The 20,339-nt window shown below is 33.5% G+C and overlaps 1 protein-coding gene across 3 annotated transcripts; it reads right to left on the reverse strand.

Moving 5' to 3' along the window:
* Nucleotides 1-1,254: 1,254 nt before the first annotated feature.
* Nucleotides 1,255-18,942, reverse strand: LOC109536911 (casein kinase I). 3 transcript variants are annotated; one of them, XM_019903370.2, is made up of 11 exons: nucleotides 18,241-18,940; nucleotides 18,046-18,156; nucleotides 12,654-12,846; nucleotides 12,451-12,593; nucleotides 11,732-11,934; nucleotides 11,482-11,641; nucleotides 11,226-11,426; nucleotides 11,070-11,175; nucleotides 3,046-3,140; nucleotides 2,579-2,991; nucleotides 1,255-1,563 (listed from the first exon to the last, which is right to left on the reverse strand). In XM_019903370.2, the coding sequence occupies exons 1-10, from the start codon at nucleotides 18,314-18,316 to the stop codon at nucleotides 2,951-2,953; spliced, it is 1,329 nt and encodes a 442-aa protein (XP_019758929.1). In that variant the 5' UTR covers nucleotides 18,317-18,940; the 3' UTR covers nucleotides 1,255-1,563; nucleotides 2,579-2,950. The 3 variants fall into 3 exon arrangements, with proteins under 3 accessions (XP_019758929.1, XP_019758930.1, XP_019758931.1); XM_019903371.2 differs by lacking the exons at nucleotides 1,255-1,563; nucleotides 2,579-2,991; nucleotides 3,046-3,140 and adding an exon at nucleotides 3,803-6,533 and having other exon boundaries at nucleotides 18,241-18,942; XM_019903372.2 differs by lacking the exons at nucleotides 1,255-1,563; nucleotides 2,579-2,991; nucleotides 3,046-3,140 and adding an exon at nucleotides 3,803-6,537 and having other exon boundaries at nucleotides 18,241-18,942.
* Between the last annotated feature and the right edge of the window lie 1,397 nt (nucleotides 18,943-20,339).

The following is a 20,339-nucleotide window of genomic DNA, read 5'->3' on the forward strand; positions in this document are numbered from 1 at the left end:
AAATATTTAGAATCTGGCAAGAGCCCTTTTAACATAACAAATAGGAATGAACAAAAAGTTATGAATATTTGGAACTAAAATTTATACCACTTATAAAGTATTAAAAAATTGAAAACAAACAACTTAAACACCTTCAAAAAAAGTTATAGTGAGATTTTTGAAGCAAAACCAAATTAATTATAAACAATTTTAGTGCCCGGGACGAGCTCAGCACCAACGAGGACCTGAAGGTGAAATTTAAGAAAGGCTATCAAACATTTTGGCTGCAGGCAGAACAACCCGAAAAATATTCTGGGTTATTGGAAATTGTGAGAAAATATTTGATAGCGTTTTCCTCGTACTATTTTGTCCAGTGCCAAGTTTCAGTGCCGTTGCCGACCTGTTAACAAAAAAAGGAGCATATTGAACATCACAGAACGGGGAGATATGAGATTAATTCTTACAAAACTGAAGCCAAATATTGATAATTTGCTGTCAATTCATCAAGTACATCCGTCTCATTAAAAGTATGAGTATGAGAAAGTATTGTTGGTTTACATTTCAGAGTTAATTGTTGACTATTTGTAATAATAAATGTTTATAATTTTGTATGACCGCAAGTATTATTTTAATAAATAGGACACAAGAAAATGTGCTACTTTTTTTTCTACTTAACATCCCCAATTCGGGGTGATATTTTTGAGGAGTTTTGGGAACACAGTAGAAATGTACCAACAGGGGGTCTACCAAAAATAGTAAATCTATAAAAGTGGTCCACGAGAAAAAAAAAGTTTGGGAACCACTGGTCTAGCGGAGAGATCCGGACAGCATTTTATTTAGTAGAAGTAGACAGCAACCAGGGTTTTAGTTTTTCTTTGATAAATAGCATTTATGCTGCTCGGATGTGCAGATTTGCGGATTTTATGTAGCGGCTTTTGCGGAGTTGTGAAGTCGGTGCGCTGCAGATCCGTTAATTTTGAGATTTCGTAAAATTTGATACTAATTTGAGAATCAGCCCTTAAATCTTTTTATGCAATTTTCGCACACCCTACACAATAGAACATGACTGAAGTTTTAGAGGGTAACCAAGTACACTCTGAGTGGTGCATAAGATTTTTTTAAACCATATGGAGAGAAAAAAAACCAAGGAATTTTTGTCTTTTTGTACTCAGCATTAGTACTTGTAATTTCAGGTTGGTTAGTGAGGAATCAGTAGTTTGATACTGCGCTTCTTGCCTGCTTACAAGGAATAGATATTTTCAATTAATAACACACTTTCGAACTACAAACACATTTTATTCATAAAATACATCAATTACAGTAACTAAAAATCGAAGTAGGAAAATTCGAAACAGAACTATGACAAAAAGCAAATCCTAGATTTTATTTAAAAATAAATTTCCTATTGTAGAATACCATCGACAATCTCAGGTTTAATATAGATAAAAAAAAACTTACTTATGAATTATTTGATTGGCTTGGATTATAGCCGATCCTGTTGTGAATCTCTGCTTTGCTTTTGGGCTCAATTTCATAGACCGGGAAAACGTCTGAAAAGCTCTTTTGCAATTTTCCATGCTTCGCCTTAAATACATGTTCAATCGTCAATTGCATGATTTAATTAACACTATAAGTAACTAAACTCTTTTAAATCAAGTCGAAAAGTCGATCGAATTTGTTCCAAGTTCCAAGACACTCGCACTGTATATTTTTCTTTAAATATACCTAATGAAACACTTGAGTCTTTCTCTCTACTCAAAAAAATGTTTACCCCAACAATTTTTAAAACGTAAATAAGACAAACTTTGAAGCCCCAATTTTTAACTTCAAGCTTTTTTTAGCGGTTGAGAGTTGATGAAATCTAAATGGTCATTAGGACTGATCCACTAACTTAAAACGTTTTGGGGCGGGTTTAAACATTCGGGCGCCGAAAAAAAGCCAAGGCCCCACTACTATCTGAAATTTTGTGAACTAAAAATTCGCTTATTTAATGCTTGTTTTAAACGACGAATGTTTTCAACTGTTCAATGTGAATCGCTGCAAAAACTTCAGGTAATTTTCTAGTTTAGTTTATCCGTCCCTAGCGATCGAAATAAACTAAATGCCCACTTTATAGATAACCGTTATTCCACACAAACCATCGCTTTGAAAAGAGGTTAGATAAATGTTTTATCTAGAAAATGAGCGTATCGACTAGAAAATTATCAACCTTTGGGTGACCGTTGGCTTCGAAGGGCCACTGCGCTTTTAAGGCCTGAAATTAGGATTCTGTGCAAAGTTCTGGTGTGAAATATTGAAAAATGCACTCATAAGTTGGTGAATGTCCGTAATGCCGGAACATGGCTAATATATAACTGAAAGCTTCAATTCAATAAAAACCATGTTTGTCACAATAAGGACCATCCCTGTGAGGCAATGAAAGTCCCAATAAACTTTTTAGTGGCCTCTTTTGTCCCCTTATACTCTAGGTACTTGATTAAGTCGCATGGTAAGCCAAATTTCAGACACATTATATACATATACAAAATAACGCCGTAAATTGCAAATAAAATCACTAGTGTTTCTACAGCAGTCCTACGTAAAATATGAGTATACAAACCTTTCGTCTGTGCTGTTCAAACTCTATTATATCGTCCAATTTTAATTCAATTGCTGTGGGGGGCCTTCGAAGCATTTTATCGCAAAATAGTAATAGTCTTAAACAATATTTGAAAATTCGTCAATTTATTTATAATTTTCAGTTATTTTGCACATAGGTTAGATTATAAGTCATTAGACACGCACGTTTCATCTTCTCTTCGATCAGCATTGTTAGCGTACCCTCTACAGGCCAAATTATTAAACACACAAATTGCATGTCAAATATTTTATTTAAATAAAAATTATTTACAATCCTGCCATCCTGATCCTCACTATTGTTGGTTTAAACTTCGGATATTCCTCTCAAGGGCATTTTTGTATTCGACATAATTCATTTCTTGCGCTTTGAACAAACAGGCTTGTAGAATATACCTTTAAATAATAAATACAATTATTTAAATTAAACTCACAAATATGCAAACTTACCTTTGACCGCCATTATCTCCTCTGTATCATCATTGAGTTCGTTCTTGCTATTTCCTTTGTAGCAGGGTGGAAGTTTCGCTGTCCATTCAGATATGCTTAAAATATTTATATTGTATACATAAAAGTATTTGAATAAAAATATATGTATGTAAAGCGTGAGTACAATAATAAAAAAATATATTTTATTAGCAATGTGCGCAAATTATCGTTGTATTGGAATAAAAACGGATAGTTTTTCGTAAAAATGACGAATCAGATGATTAGTTTACAAAAGCAGCAAAATCGCAGTAGTAACAGCGTGATAGTGATGAATGTTGACAAAATTAGTAAAACCAATTATCAAACAAAAACAGAATGGAAATAGAGAAATAATTTTATAAATCCTTTGGAATGGAAAACTTGGCTAATGACGTTGAACAAAATAAAATGCATGATTAAGCAAAAAGAAGCAATAAAACATTACGAACATTACAGAAGTTCTTAGCATGGAGCACATTTTTATCCGAAACTTATAAAACACAATAAACCTAGTTAATGGTGCATACACGAAATGTACGCTACTTCCAAATAATCTAAAATGTACACACAAATAATTTTATTTAAATGAATCACGAAAAAATAATCCGCATATTAAAATACCAATTACTGTATATCAGGAAAAAACCAGAAAAATCTCGTCAAACAATAAAGAAAAAAAGACCAAAAGCAAAATAAAGTTGATTGACGAATGACTCAGAAGCATAAGAAATGCAACTCGTTAACCAGTCGAACACTTTTATTTATCTTGTCCCTCTTAACATGTTTTCGCTACAAAAAAAATACATAATATACTTTACCGAATAATAGTTAATATTAAATTTTACATGTCTAGTGATAAATGATGAAAGGTGTTTAACCGCTGGAATTGTTGGATTTGGTATTCTTCAAACTAATTACTTAAAAGTCCAATTCGCATTTTATATACCAAATTCAACTGTCTTCCATATATCATGTAATATAGCCGAATTCTTGATAACGTAATTTAAAAGAGAAATATTTTTTAATAGATATAGATTGTTAATAATGTAAGCTATTTCCGCGTAATTAGCCGCGCAATCACAAAAGCATTTGCACACATACAAAAACACTTTGCAAAAAGAGGCCCCCCGTTTTCAAAGCAGAAACTTTAGAGAGTAACCCTTCAAAATGTAGAATGCTGTACATCGTATAAAACACCTAACTTACAAATATCCTTGGTAGATACCCAAAACACACTTTATCATCCTAGAAATCCGAAAAGAACAATTCCAGCGATTCAATCCGCCCTTTTCAAAAATAACGTTCAGTACACATTCAGCTACCTTACATTATAATCCTAATATTTTTATATAAAAAATGTATTTCTTCACAAAACTAAATTTTACAATTCTATACACAAAATACACAAAAATCAGTCTAGATATGTACAATTTTTCCACTGATTACACATAGTATTTATAGTCTTAGGTTCTTATTAGATTAATTAAAGAAGACGAATACCTGAACGTGGCATTTCAACCAATGTATTAAATGAATAAAAGAATGGAATTGAAACGCCAATATAAACGTTTTATGCATTTATTTATTATTAACTTGTTATTTAGTTGTCAATATTCATTTTAATATAATATAATCATCATCCAAACGTGGCGAAAGTACAACCTTCATCATGTGAAAATGTTCGTGAATTACACCATAAACTAACTGAAATTTTTTGTTTTATTTTATTTCTCAGTAATTTTCCTATGCTGAGTGTATGTGCCGCCATTGTTAACAACCTAAACTGTGTTTTGAGTTTACGTACGGAGCGCCAAAAAACAAATATTTTTAATGCATAAATCCAATGTTAGGATTCGCCTTCTTTACTTATACAGGACAGGACTAAATCGACTGGACAAAGCAGACAGACTTTACAAATGTCCAGGTGACAATCTTAAATCATAAATATGAATTATTAAACCAAAACAAAAGTTGCAACCCGACAAACACACTTATTGACATTCAGTCCAGTCCTAGCTATATGTCCATACATAAAATCAATCATTCATATGGTCTAATTTAGTAAAATCGTCGTTGCGTTATCACTTATGCTAACGTTTTTAATCGATTGTCAAGCAGTGGCGATACATACATAATCATTGCACAGTCATCCTTTATAATACTTATTTAACAAATCTAAAAAAAAACATGTTAGAGAGTGGAGAGTTTAGAGACAAAATTTACACCGAAACTGAAACGAATTTGAGCAACATTCAAAATGTATTGCTCAACAAGAACTGAATATTTCAAATCGACCCATTTCAACACATTTAGCAACCACTATTTACAAGAAATAACACTACCAAAACGTTCACTTCTTGTTTGTCACACTAAAGCGTATTGTTGAACTACTGAACCTTTAACAAAATCAAAAAAAAATTCTTTGAATACCGCTGCGATCAACAAGAATCAAGAGGATGATTAAAAATAATCAATATGTAGTAACAACAAATAATTAAGACGTTTAACAAAACCGCAACCGATGTGGATATTGGAAATATAACATTGAAACATAGGTTGCGATTGCCAGGTGTATGTATCACCACTCTTGGCTACACTTTAACAACTGTTTTAGTACAGCTACATATTCCGTGTTTCTTGGAAAATGTGGCTTAAGAGAACTCATTTGCCGCCAATAAACCGTTAGCTTGATCACAAAGTACACTCGAATATTAACTCCTTAATATTCATTACAGACTGGAATAACTTCATCTTAGTGCGCATTGGCACGGAGGCGGAGTTCTAACGTTTAAAACTACATGAAATACCAACATTCTCCAACGGTGATCTATAGACCTCAAAGTAAAAGTCACTTGAAAAACTCGTAAACTTTACATTCTTTCTAATGGAACTTGCAAAAAAATTGTGATGAACAGCTCGTAAATTGCAATGGTTACTGCCAAATATTTTAAAAGTATTTGTCGAAATTTAATTGCACTTTTTGTTTACTCTTACTTCACTGCAGACGAATTGTCTAAATACAATTGTATTTACATTTCAGAGGTTTCATGGTGCAACAACAGTTAGTACCAAGCTTAATTTCAACTAATTAAAGTATCAGTCTTTTGCTTTGATTTCATCTAAACTGCTTATAGGGAAACTCTGAAACGTTTAAAAAACAGGTCCAAAAACACGAAACTAAGAAAAATAACAAATTTCGTAGATATGAACTGAAGCATTTTAAGTAATTTGAGCTACTCATTCGCCAACATTATCAACGAAATTCTCCGAAAAATTCACAGTCACATTCGTGCTCACTTTAAAGTACACAACACTTCTGCATGGAACTTCAGCTGTTTTAAACAGCTTACCACTCTCATTTCTTCATCCGGCCAGGTGGATCTTTGCTTGAACTTCCCCTTCTAGGGGCGCCGCCCTGTTGGCCCTGTGCGCTGGGCATTGATGGGGGCGCCATTGCCACTCCGGAGGCGCTTCCAAAAGAAAACAAACACACGTGGCATATGGGTGTCAGTTCGTTGTGGATTGGAAATGATGATGAATGATGTTTCATGAACGGGTAGATGATGAACAAAGAATGCAAGAGAAGATAGAACAGTATTAATTAAAATACGCAATTTTCATTTGTTTATCGCTAGTAGTATATTTAATTGGGCAATTGGGCTATTATAAACACATTCAATAATCTCTTAAGATGACCCAACCTTCTTTAATTCGCAATTAATTTACCAAAAAAGTGTATTTTCAAACCACCACGTCTAAAAAGGTACTTCATAACAGGAAAATGACTAGAAAATTAGAAGAATTTGCCTTTCTATGTTAATACATAAATCCATTCAAGTATGAGCTTTGTATCTAATGGCGCCTGAGCAACGCCAAAATTCCTTTAATATTTCCTCGAAACACCGACAGACGATCGATTTTCTATCGGTGTTTTGACGAAACATCAAATAATTTTGCCGGCACATACAAAAACCCTTTAAAGTATAAGAACTTTAGCACTAAAGTGGTTTCTTTCTAAACAAGGGAGACTCAACGAAAGCACAAAATCAAGTGACTACCGCCCCATGCTATTTATTCATTGCGTGTATACTTTAGTGAGCTTTTAAACACTTCTGTTTATTGAACAAATAATTGTCCATTGGATACAAATCGGAAAAAATACATTCAATTAGATAAAACAATTTCTTAAGTTCTACCTGCTGAATCTCGGTTAAAGCCACATGTAATAAAACATTCGCCATTTTGAAGCTTTGAATATTTATGTAGCTGAAACATGCCGTGAGCAATGCGAAGAAAGTTTTGTTACTGTTGAAAACGCAATCACAAAAAAAAACAAATTTTTTGGAAAAAAAAAATCCTGCAAATGAACCACTTCGCACGATTTATTTTAAACGTATTTACGAGTCCACTTCCCCTTACTATAATTTTACCACCGAATTCCCATTACGGGTAAAAACCTTTGCGGGATGTTAAACAGCAGCGTGAAAATATTTGTTTATAATAATACATACATTTAATTTCAAGCAAACATATTTCTGAGCGAACAGTAGCTTCAAGAGAAAAATTTCCCCGCTACAAGCACCAACCATCTACATGTTGACCCAAAAACAAGTTACGGCATCAACGTAATAGTATCAAATACAAATGTTAATGTTCTTTAGAGATGGGTTTCTTTGCTGAGGATTCGGTCTGGGCAGTGGTGAAAAGAAAAAAATTTTCAGCAACCAAACTTTCGGCAAATTAGGTTTTCCGCATTCTTGAGGGCTGTAAGAGTCATTTCAAAAATCAAACACTATGAAAAAAAAAACGAAACCCAAACATTTTTTGATTTTCTGCTAATTGCTTCCTATGAAAAGTACCAAAACGTTTTCCGTTTGTTTCATAGCTTTTTGTCATGACTCTTCCAGCACTCAAGAAGAAAAAAATAAATCCCCGAAAGCTTAGTGGCTGAAAGTTGTTTTTGCTTTTCACCAATGCCGAGACCAAAGGCATTTAACATAATAAATAGATAAAACTAGTTACTCATCAATCTCAATTTGTTTGGGAGCAACATTAGATTCTATCGATCGGCGATTTATCAATGAAAAACAGGTGGAAGGGATAAAACTACTAAAAGTAGGTACCGATCTATATATTGACAAAGAGTAGAATTAACACGAAAAGCAACTCGAATGTAACGAACGGTAACTACTTTTATATAGACTGTGAACCATTGTTGCTCCCATCGAAAAACGTAAAAAAACCTGTTTAATCTGAGGCCCACACCGAATCTCCAAAAGGAAACATCTCTTAATTATTCGGCGTACCGGTCAAGAAATTATCACTTGCCTGTCCTAATAGTGGTTTTGAGACTAGATTAAAATTTCTTTCTTAACAAAAATTATCATCAAACGCCAAACGTATCGACCTTTAGTTCAAGTGTTCATCAAAACTTGAAACTGATCAATCAAATAGTAAAATCTTATGTAATAAAGCAGTCTGGTTTTTCTGGTACTTCACTCTTTCTGGCCTTGATAGACTTGAACAAAGGGATAATTCGTCGGACGTTTTTGAAAAATAAAACGAGCTTTAATGCAGTTTGAAACCCACTAACAGAGCAGATATGTTCAAATGGCAACAGCTGTTTTATTTTTATTTTCATGTACAATTGAACATTTCAAAAACGTCTCAACAAGTACAGGTACCAGAACGAATTTTTGATCAAACAACCGCAAACCTTCCAGAAAAGATATAAAAAATATTTATAGTCTTGATGTCGCATTGCATAATTGCTGAATACTGTTTTCATGGCTGTATTTCCAATTTTAATATAAACAATATTTCTGGATTTCAGTTATTTATTTAGAATATCACAATTTAGTCAATTTTCTTAAAAACGTTTCGGTGCTTTCCCACCATCATCAGTTTGTCTAAAACAACCAGTTGTTAAAATATTTTGTCTAGACATATGCAAATTATAGGAACACCTTAAAATTGTGGACTTTTTAAAAATAAAAAGGGTTATATTATTTACATTATCTGAACAATGAAATGCTTTCGGCATCAGCAGAGCCATCATGAGCTTTTGAAATAGGCAAGTGCAGATTTCGAAATCTAGCGCATTTCCACCTCAGGCACCCCCAGGACCGGTTTCGAGATTATTAAAAATCCCTAGCTTTCCCTAGACTTAAAAAAATTATAAAAACAAAAATATTTAATAGTGACGAGTGAAACAAAAAACGTTATTGGAAACGAAGGTGAAAAAATTGATCTCATAATTTTGCTTCAATTTTTATTCTTCTTATTTATCCTTTTAAATTCAAGCTTTAATTTAAATAGATATTAGTTTATTTATTTTTGCATCCCAGTAAAGATTATTTCCGAGAAATTAAAAATACTAAATAAAAATAAATAATAAAACGAGATTCAAAGGGTTCACCGAAATAGCGCTGCTGACTGCGACTGAAATCGCATTAACAAATTGTGACCTCTCGATTTATTAGCCTTATGTAGTCCGATATTTTAATATTTTTGATAAAGCTTTACAAGACGATCTCTATCGCACGCGCACAAGCCCGCACGCAACGTACGCGCAGCCTAAAATTCGATACTGGTCAGCCATGTTGCCAAACTGACACCAAAGTAGAAAATATCAATCAAAACAAAAAAGTAATTCGATTCGACTGTGCGCGAAATTCAGCTGGAACCCAGCTGGCTGCCGCCAGCGGATTGAAATCTCAGATTAATTGTGTACACAAAGAAAATAAAATGAAGTATTTTCAGTTTCAGTTTCTCTATGGATCTCTATGAACGTGTGTGAGTTCTTAATCGGTTAATTGGAATTATGATCAGAATGGGAGAAGTATACATAAGTATCATCTGGGTATTTTCAATTTGATTCTGTTTGATTGTCTCAGCAAAACTGAACGCGAGGTTGGTTAATGAAGTGGTAATGATAGTACTGGCAACTACGCGTAAATTTTGGACTGCTACGCCGGCGCAAAGAGCGGAAGCATCATGGCGTTCTTTGATTTCTTTTGAAAATTGATGAATTTCAGTGGTGGAAAACGGCATTTTGTCGAACAACATATAGGACAATTGTTGTTTGTTATGCTATTTTCTATAAGGTAAATATGGTTTTAATCGGGAAAGCGGCAGTCCTGGTACAAAATCGCGATGTAAATAATTACAATAATTATCAGTTTTTTTGCAGATAAACGAAAATTTTTAAAAATCCTTAGATAATTATAACAAATCCATTTTTCCTTTGACATGAGAAAAATCCCTAGAACTAGAAAAAATTCCCTAGCATGGCATCACTGCTTGCGATGTTGTGTTAAATGGCACTACATAAACTATATCATTTTAAAGTTATTGATATACTATAATATTAAGTTGATGGTTGTTACTTATTTTTGGGCCCCCAAAAATAAAAATTTACGTTCCGAGAAAACTAATTCAGAATTTAAAATAAATAAGCGATCAGCGATAAAAATATCAAAGGGTGCCTCCTCTATGCAAGACCACACCGTATACAGGCATTAATAATTGCGATCGAAAAAGTTGTCTAAATGTCTAAAACACAGAACTTAAAATTGCAAACTAGCAGCCAATTACAAGCAATAAAAAAAAGCGTGAAGTGGATCTGGAAAAAGGCAAGCTAAAACAATTAATCACAAATTTCACCAACTTATTAACTCTAATAATATCAACAATTCATTAACTCACAATTATTCTTAACAAATTGATACCCAAAGCTTGGCAAGGATTAACTTAACTAAATAGCAACCAGTTTTACAATAAACAATGAAAGATAGTATAGAGAATGGTATGGAACAGAATATTGCAGGCAATGAAACATGACAAAACATACGCTTCCAGCCGAAATGTGACAGAATGAAACATAACAACAAAGCCTTTTAAACCAATACAACTAAAAACCCAGTTTTAAAAATCACATTAACCGAATCAGAAAGTCGCAGTGAAATCACAAAAGGGTAAAACGGACAGAAAAAATATAAACTCACTTTGCTTGTTTTGATGTACTCAAGTCCGAAGTGGAAGCATTGGGAGCTCCTTGCCGGAGTCTCATCGAAACTCGCCGTTCGTGGCTTTCATGCATTCTAAGAGAATCTGCAGAAAGAATTAGTTAACTACGCAACTTTAAAAATTGTTCAACGTACTACTAGTTATAACATCGTCTAAAGGATTAGGGGCGGGAGCATCGTGTGCTCTTCTACTTCTTTGCTGCTGCTGCTGCTGGGGAGAAGCAGTAGCTGTATCCCCAACAGCGCCTGCAGTAGTAGCACCTGCAGCATGCGATCCGTACCGTGCACCACCAGATCGACCTGTGTTTTCCTCGCAATGGCTCCCCCTTGAACCCCCTTAAAATAGAATAATATTATACGAAATACTCAGATTAAAACCAAAAGGACTTACCAAATTTAAGCATGTTCCAGTCAAAGACATAATCATACGTAAAGCCTTGTCTATGAAATAGTGTTCTGAATAATTGTCTTAGGTAACTGTAATCAGGCCTTTGTTCAAACCTTAAGGACTTACAATAGGTCAGATATGTAGGAAATTCTGGAGGGTAGCCCTGAAAATATTTCAAAATTTAGACATTATATTTATTCATAAATCTAAGTACCTACATTTTTTCCAAATTAAATAAATTTAATGAACGTACCTTGCACAATTCATCTATGGGAGTGGAAATTTTTTTCTCAGAAATCCGTTCATATTTTTGTCGCTTTGTGGCAGCTTTTAGGCCTTGCCAAGGCAGTGACCCTCTATTGAAATACATTAACACATAGCCTAACGATTCGAGATCGTCTCTTCTCGACTGTTCAATTCCTAAATGAGTGTTAATGCTTGCATACCTGGCAGTACCTAAAAAAATAAAGTTATTCAAAATAACAATTAACAATTTAATTTTCAATTCAAAAATCAACTTAATATTACTCTCAGCAAATTAAATAATTAAACAACGTTGACGGTTACTTGTGCAATAATCTACCACCCACTTATATTCTCGCGCCCATTTTGTAATTTAATTGAAGTTACTACAACTGTTAGGATATCTAAAGGACATTATCTAAATGCACGAAGTAAGGTCAACGTTAAACAGTTTTTCAATGCATGTAGACGCGTTTCCTTTTTTGAAAAAGCAACCGACACTTTGCGTAACCACTACTTGAATATTTAACTTATTAATTATGAGCTCAGTTGTTACGCGTGTGATTTTGAAATATAATTAGGTATATTTCGTATTGCAATCTGATATTCGCTTGTTTCTTAAAAAAAGTGGAAAATGGTGACTTTGAAATTTATTAATGAAGCAGTAATATTTTGTACATTTAATAAAAGATTGCCATATAATTAAAGTCAGATGTTGCAATAACGTACCTGTAAGATTTTTATTATCTTTGTATGGAATATGCAGATGGCTCCGTCCATCTCTATACTTTTTGGCTAATCCAAAATCTATTATATAAACTAAATTGCCTTTCTTTCCCAAACCCATCAGAAAGTTATCAGGTTTAATATCTCTACAAAATTGAAAAAAATGCAAATAAAATAACTGTCAACCCCGAAAGGGTCGCACTTACCTATGGATAAAATTCCTGGAGTGAATGAAATCGGTGCGTGAGATCAGTTGGTCTGCTAAAAGCAGGACGGTCTTGAGGGAAAAACGGCGCGAACAAAAGTTGAAAAGATCTTCCAAAGAAGGACCTAGCAGCTCCATAACCATTACATTATAGTCACCTTCAGAACCACACCATTTCATTTGAGGAATTCCAACTAAAGCAACGAGAAAATATAAATATTTACTAATAAATAAAGTTGCGATATAATATAGTTTTGGTGCAAGTGGGCAATAAAATGGAAACGGTTAAAACCGACCGATAAAAATACAGAAATTGATTATTTTTCGAATTTTCCTAACAGCTCGTTGAGTAACAAACGCAATAGAACAATCTTTGTTTATTTTCAAAATAATTGCGATATATTTGCGCTAAATTTAGACGCGTAGTCCTTAACCTTACTTAATACAACAAATTAGTAATTAAGTGAAAGTATTATTCCGCCAACTATTGCACTATTTTAATAGTTACAGTTTAAGATAATTGTGGCTTTTGTTTCATAACAAGCAAATAGGATAAAGACGCCTGTCTTTGCTTCTGTCCTATATTTAAGCTGAAGTTGAGACAAATTGACGTCCACTTTCACAAAAAAACCTGTTCTAAATATGATGGAAAACACATTACATGTTTGCCAGAATATACTATTTAGGACCGCATAAACATGTTTATGCCAAATATTTTGCAAAAAGTGCGCAATTATCGAACAAACAAGATATTTGCCATATAAAAAGTGAATTTATAAATCTTTTTAATTACATTTTTCTAACGTTAATGTTTCATTCTATAGCAACATTAAATGAGCTTAATGTATGACACACATATGAGTCAATATTTTACGAGGATTTAGCAACTAAGGAATGTTGAATGAAAGATGCGCCGTTTAAACGAACAGTTTTTTTTCTCTGTTTTTAAGTACCTTTCAATTGTATATTAAATGAAAACTCTTTGTCAAAAACTCAGTTTTTGGTTCACTTATTTCAAACGAACGCAGAATTCACTTTAGATAAGTAATGAATAAAATCACCATAAAAAGTTCAAGAAATGTGTGATGGTTCAAAGTTCATCTTAACATCGCCCAGGCTCCAGACACTGAATTTACAACAGCTGCAACTTGACGTTGATTATAGCGAATTATTTCACACGGTACCTCGCAAATTCATTTCTTGCAACTATTGGAAAAATAGGTGAAAATAACCTAGATAAGACTCCACTAAACAATTGTTTGCAACCCAACGGTATTTCACACCCCGATCTGCTTTGATCGACTTATGAGCAAGTTTTACTTAGATGTTCTATCGTTTATTTTCCTTGGAAAAATCAGTACGAAAAGGGGTCGCTTTTCCTGTTTTAATCCTTGTGATCGCAAATGGTGAACAATTATTTTAACGAAAATATTTAAAATATGTAATATTATTTTTCATGTTTTTTAAAGAGTATGTTATTGCGCTTGTTTTAGGTTTTTTTCAATGTGAAATTCATTAAGTTTATAATGTGGCCGTTTCTTAAACATTAGTCAAAAAAATGTRAAAATCATACATACATGAAATGGAAAAATTGGAATTTCGATTGATGAAATCAACAAAAGATATCTTCACGTGKCGCAATTTAAATTACTTTAAATCTATTGCATTAACAAATGCTGTTTAATTTTCTACATTATGATGAGAAAATGTTGAACATATTCAGCRTATYCACATATTTACAAATTACAAAACACAAATTTTTGACAAACCTCGTCTACGCTTGAAAAAAATTATATCAATATTGTTGCTTTTTAGGYTAGCTAAAGCTAAAGGCATTATTTAATATGATTTTTCAATTGCATGTTTGTTGCTTTGGCGGAAAATRAACACCACTTTCAAAGTGTAAATATTGAAACGGTTGAAAGCTTTTTTACGCAGAATTATCAGTATACAGTTCTTAACGAAGTTTTTTTATACAGTTTTAACGCAGTATATATAAAAAGCGCATGACTATTTAATAATAATAATTTGCTTTATAAATTAGTGTTGAAAAAATTAATTTTTCGACATTACATTGTAATTAAATACAAAAAAACCATTGCAAAGGTATACTTACCCTCCGAAAAATGTTTCATTTCTTGTGTCTGTAATACTAGCGAACGATCCGTTGATCAAATGATTGCAGATTTAAGGCGGAATTCAGAAATGAAGAGATAATTTGGGTGTGCTCTTTAAAAAAGATTGTTTGAACGTCTTTGAAAAAAGTTGAAGTCGGTGGTGCTTGTACGAAACACCGTGTATAACCTGATAATAATTTTAACATATGTAGATAGCAAAATTAATGAAACACGGAATTTAAATTGCTTGCCTTTAAACTCTAGTCGCTTAGAGGCTTACTTACATTAAAAGCATATTCTACACCTCAAACTATTACGAAAATGTGTCGCCCAGCCCACCCAGGAGCTCTTAAAAGTGCGCTCTTCAGCAAGTATTGTATTTATTATTTAATTACTTAACGAAAGCAAATAAAAGGATGAAACCCGGATATATATTAGGTGTCCCATATTTAAATAAATAAGACTGGCTAGAAAAAGATATCGTGGCAACAATACATACATATACGGCGACTTTGAGAAAACATCCGAAACTGCATAGTTCTTAAGTAAAAAAGTGCGGATTTTTGAAAAAGTCAATGGTTTTCGAGTGATTTCCAAGGCATGAGCATTTTAAATTTCCAATTCTAGGATATGACCAAATCGATTGACTTTCCCAATCACTTTCTACGTCGTAATCCAAATCGAATTTATTTTTCCACGAAGTTAAAAACTGAATTGATCGATAAGTACTCGTCATTCCCTCAAAATCTCCCGAGTAAAATATTAAAGCTTCTAGAAAAAATAGGTAGATTTGGACATGCAAGGCATGAGCCTTGGAAATCACTCGAAAACTATAGACATTTACTTAAAAATTATGTAGTCTCAGGAAAAGATTTCAATGATTTATCAAAGTTACCTTAAAAAGGGTTGCTTATCTTCTGAACCATATCATTTTTGTAACGTTTTTGAATGTAAAATGGGCTTTTAAAGTCATGCAAATTAAAATTGTTACACCAGGTATATTTATTCATGATAATTGCAGCGATGCTGTGAAAACATATTTTTCGAGATTGAATGACATACTGACGTGCGTGCGATTCACTTAAAACTTCGGTGGAAGATTAAAACTGTTTTTCTCAGTTCTGATTTTCCTCTGAAGACGGTGGATGTGTCAAAACGCGCGTCACGTGTAAAAATCAAGTGGCGACAAAATGGTAAAACTCAGTTGTTTCATTGTGATTTGTCGAAGGTTTCGAACCTAAAGAATAGTCATAATAAAACCAGTGTGTCAATGACTTTTATAACACAATTTTCTATACGAACCCAAACCCACACGCAAAAATCCCCTATAGGAAACACTATGGCCATTATAATTTACGCATTTTTTGTGTTTTTTTTTATTATACTATGTATAAATATACAGGGTGGTCCTCAACTAATGTTCAATGACATATTGCTCAATGCCAAAGTATTGCGTTTCAGGCTAATTTGTCTTATCCGAAAGTTAATAGATTCCGAGATACAGAGTGTCAAAGTGTAAATAAAAATTTCGTTTTTTCTGAATAGATTTTTAACCAGTTTTACTAGTACAACAAAAAATTGTGTTTGGAGTTTTTTTGGATCGGCAAATCCAAATTACCTACTGGTTGGCTTGTAGTTTATAAAGGGCGCTAGCTGCAATAGTCTGGAACCATTTAAGACATCAGAACTTTTTTGGATTTTCAGAAATTGTCATACAGTTGATAAAATCACGTTCTACGATATATGTTTTAAACAAAACATGTGTACTTGTTCGAAGTCGATATCTCTCACGATTTTCGAGATTTTTCACATTAAAACATCTAAGTAGTCATTTTTCTGAACTAATTGGATATCTATCTCAAATTGGATATCTAAATAAAAGATTTCTTTTGCGAAAATTTTCTATTAAACAAAACTTAACAAACATTAGACAGTATTTGTTTAGGCACGTTCAGAACTACTTTTTGAACCCAGTAAAATCTTTGAAAATTATTATTTCATAATAAATGTTCAAAATGATCTCTGACTTCAATACATGTACAAATATCGAAAATAGTAAGAGATATCAACTTCGAACGAAAGTTCTGATGTCTTAAATGGCTCCAGACTATTGCAGCTAGCGCCCTCTAGAAACTGCAAGCCAACCAATAGGGAATTTGGATTTGCCGATCTAAAAAACCCCCAAACACAATTTTTTGTTGTACTAGTAAAACTGGTTAAAAATGTATTCAGAAAAACCGCAATTTTTATTTACACTTTGACACTCTGTACCTCGGAATCTATTAACTTTCGGATAAGACAAATTTGCCTGAAACCCAATATTTTGCCGTAAACAATATATCAGTAAATTTTTTGACATTAGTTGAGGACCACCCTGTATGTGTCCTCTTTTTGTCAAGTGGAAACATGATTAGTGCTTGAATATTGATCAGCTTAGCGCTATATTTACGTAAAGAATCACTGACGACTATGTTAACAAGTATTTAGAGGGAATTTTCTTAAATAATAATAGGTAAGATTGAACTGGGGTAAAACTTGCCTCATTGACCACACAGCAACTAAGATATAAAATTCTAAAGAAATGTAAAAAGTGAACAATGGAAATTAAAAATTGTTCTCAATTATGATGAAATTTGACCCGTCCATTAGAAGGTGCTTCGATTTTATACAATTCACGTTTCTGTTTGAACTATTTTCATCTAAGCTACTGATAAATCCTGTTCGGTAAGTTACTTTATGCACCAATTTTCCTCTGGGTAAAAAATCTTCTTTCAAGATTGGCTTCTCTTTTCTCCTATTAGATTCATTTGAATAAAACCACATTCAATGGGGTTGATGAGGAAGTGAGTTTAGTTAGATTAAAGTGATAGTTGCGGAGAGTTACGTTTTAGATCCGGCTAAGGAGTGGAGTAGAGTAAAGAAATAGGAAAAAAGATTGACTAAACAAAAATGTATTTTATACAAGGTGTCTAATTGTCGATATGTCGTAAAAAACAAACTTTAGTTGATACCTAAACACTAAAGGTAGAGTTGAAACTCTAAACATGGGAATATATGCTAAAACGCCAATGTACCCACCCTTGCCACTAAACAAATGACGTGTTTGTAGTGTACATTTATTGACGATAATTGCAGTGACGCTGTGAAACACGCATTTTTCAAGTTTGAACTGGGAATAATATTGCGTTTCGGACTAGAAAGATAAAACCAGCCCGAACAATGATAGTGTTGTTGGTGTTGAAAGGAAATGGTGAAATAATTGATGTTTTTACTCACCACCACCCTGCATCATTTTGTAAAACTTGGACTCTATGTGTAGCTGTGGATGTCGGGTTTTGATGCATTCCAGTTTAATTGCAACCTCCTCGCCCGTCGAGATATTGGTTCCTGAAAGGAAAATCCAGGAAATAATCGTTAGGTTCCAGGGCACGAAGGATCTTTGTTTACAAGTTCAATGGGTTTAGTTCTTACCCAGATAAATGTCCCCAAACGAGCCGGAGCCTATTTTGCGGCCGAGCCTATATTTATTACCCACTCGTAGCTCCATGTCTTTGAATAATGCAGTTCACACAACAAAAGACATTAATAAAATGGTTTCTTCAGGCGGCCATATTACATTCGCCAACTATCGTAGGAAATTTGACGTAACCTAGCGGATTTTTAGTTCAATTCACGTCCACTTTTCAGGTTGAGGTGTGGTCTCTATGGATTCGAGGGTGGTTTAGAAATATTCCAAATATCACAGATATATCACTAATTAATAATAGCACGTGCTACCCTTTATCTTTGTTCGATATTACAAAAACACACCACATACACGCACCTAGTACCAAGGCTTGAAATGTCTTGTCTAGTTTTTCGTTTGAAAATGCGGTTCAAGCACCCACTTACGTACCGACATTATCGTCCAATCAGAAACCTCAAAATGGTATGCTCCAGCTGACGCTCGTACGTCTGAGCTCGCCCACAGCCCAGCACAGGTAAAAATACGGGAAGCAACCAATGAAACAGGTTCATCGACTTTCGTCATTTCATTCTTATCTCCCAGGCAACCTTCATATTAATTTATGATTTCATATTTCCCCTATTGTCCGAATAATGTATGCCTTCATTTCACACTCCTAGTGGATTTACTTCTAAAAAAACCCCAAATTCAACAAGTAGCAAACACTTTTACACCTGAACTTCGTCATTATACCAGCTTGATTATGTTTAATTTACGGCTCGCGCCTGAATCAAGTTTAGTTCAGTCAAACGCTTGATAATTGATTCCAAGATCTCGTAGCTGACAAATTTATTAGCTCTTGGCAACATTGCATGCGTGGAACAAGGCAGATGCCTAAAAAGGTGCATCAGAACGCGCTCACTCTAACACAGTGCGATAGTGAACTACTTGCTTGATTTCTCTCTTTGATTTTTTTGACTAATTGTTTCTTTTTATTTTACTCATACCGATTAATAACAGATGAAATCCGCATTTGCAAATCAAGTGATTTTTTGGAAATTTAGTTTATTATATTTTTTATCCAAAACAGTTTCGAGGCCATTGCTTAAACTGGAGAGTTTTTCGAGCTTGTTATACCGTCGAGAAAAGAAATTTTAACGTGAAAAGGACGTTTCGCCAGCACGAGGGGTTTGCATCTTCAGAAGTTGTTTACTCTACACGACGAAGATGCATAAAGTGCCTAAACAGGAGTAAAAAAGATATATATTATTGGTTAAAAGTTGTGAACGCTCAAAAATCCGCTTTAATTGTGCCAGAAATGTCGATTATTTCGAAATTAAAATCTTCCAGTGTGTTTCTTAATTAGTTCGATGCATTTTCGGCTCTCCTGAGGTAAAAATGAGATAGACTTCGAAGCATTTTGAGAGAATTGATATTTTTTCAAAAAGTTGTGAATTTTTGTTCAAAAATGAAAATTGCTTGCGTGAAAATGAATGCTATAATATATAAAGCATTTCGTTTGCAGAAAAAACATATCGTCGCTTGAAGATTGTAATCACTCAAAAATGGCTCAAATGGGCCAAACTGTAAATGTCGATTATTTCGAAGCTGAAGCTTATTCTAGCGTATTTTTCAGGAAAAGGTTTTTGTTGCATTTCTCGCTTCCTTGAATTTAAAATCAGATAAAAATCGAGACAGTTTTTTTACTATGAAATTTTCGGTCAAAATTTAAAGTTTCTCAAGCCTGTCGAAGGCTTCCAAGAGTTTCGTGTAGAAAGCTTATTGCTCAACTTAGTTTTCATTAGATTAACCCATGATACAATGAATACATGAATACATGAATACATGAATGTATTCATTGTATCATGAGATTGACCTGTGAAAATATCCGTTCAACTTGGCTAATGAGTGAGGGAGAATAAGCAGGTTACAAATAAAATTGGAAACACGAATGTATCAGCTCTATATTTCAATATTTGTACTTGGCTCCAAAACTCTTCAATATTTCCAGAAATGTTTTTAATTTCTAAAACATTTCGCAACAGACGTCATTCTGTGTCCAGACCTTGTAATTTACTATCATTTATTAAATTTGAAAATATGTATCATTGCAACATCAGAAATA

Source organism: Dendroctonus ponderosae, unplaced genomic scaffold (genome assembly GCF_020466585.1).
Source record: "Dendroctonus ponderosae isolate FM_Combo_2020 unplaced genomic scaffold, Dpon_F_20191213v2 Dpon_F_20191213_2, whole genome shotgun sequence".
Taxonomy (NCBI): Eukaryota; Metazoa; Arthropoda; class Insecta; order Coleoptera; family Curculionidae; genus Dendroctonus; species Dendroctonus ponderosae.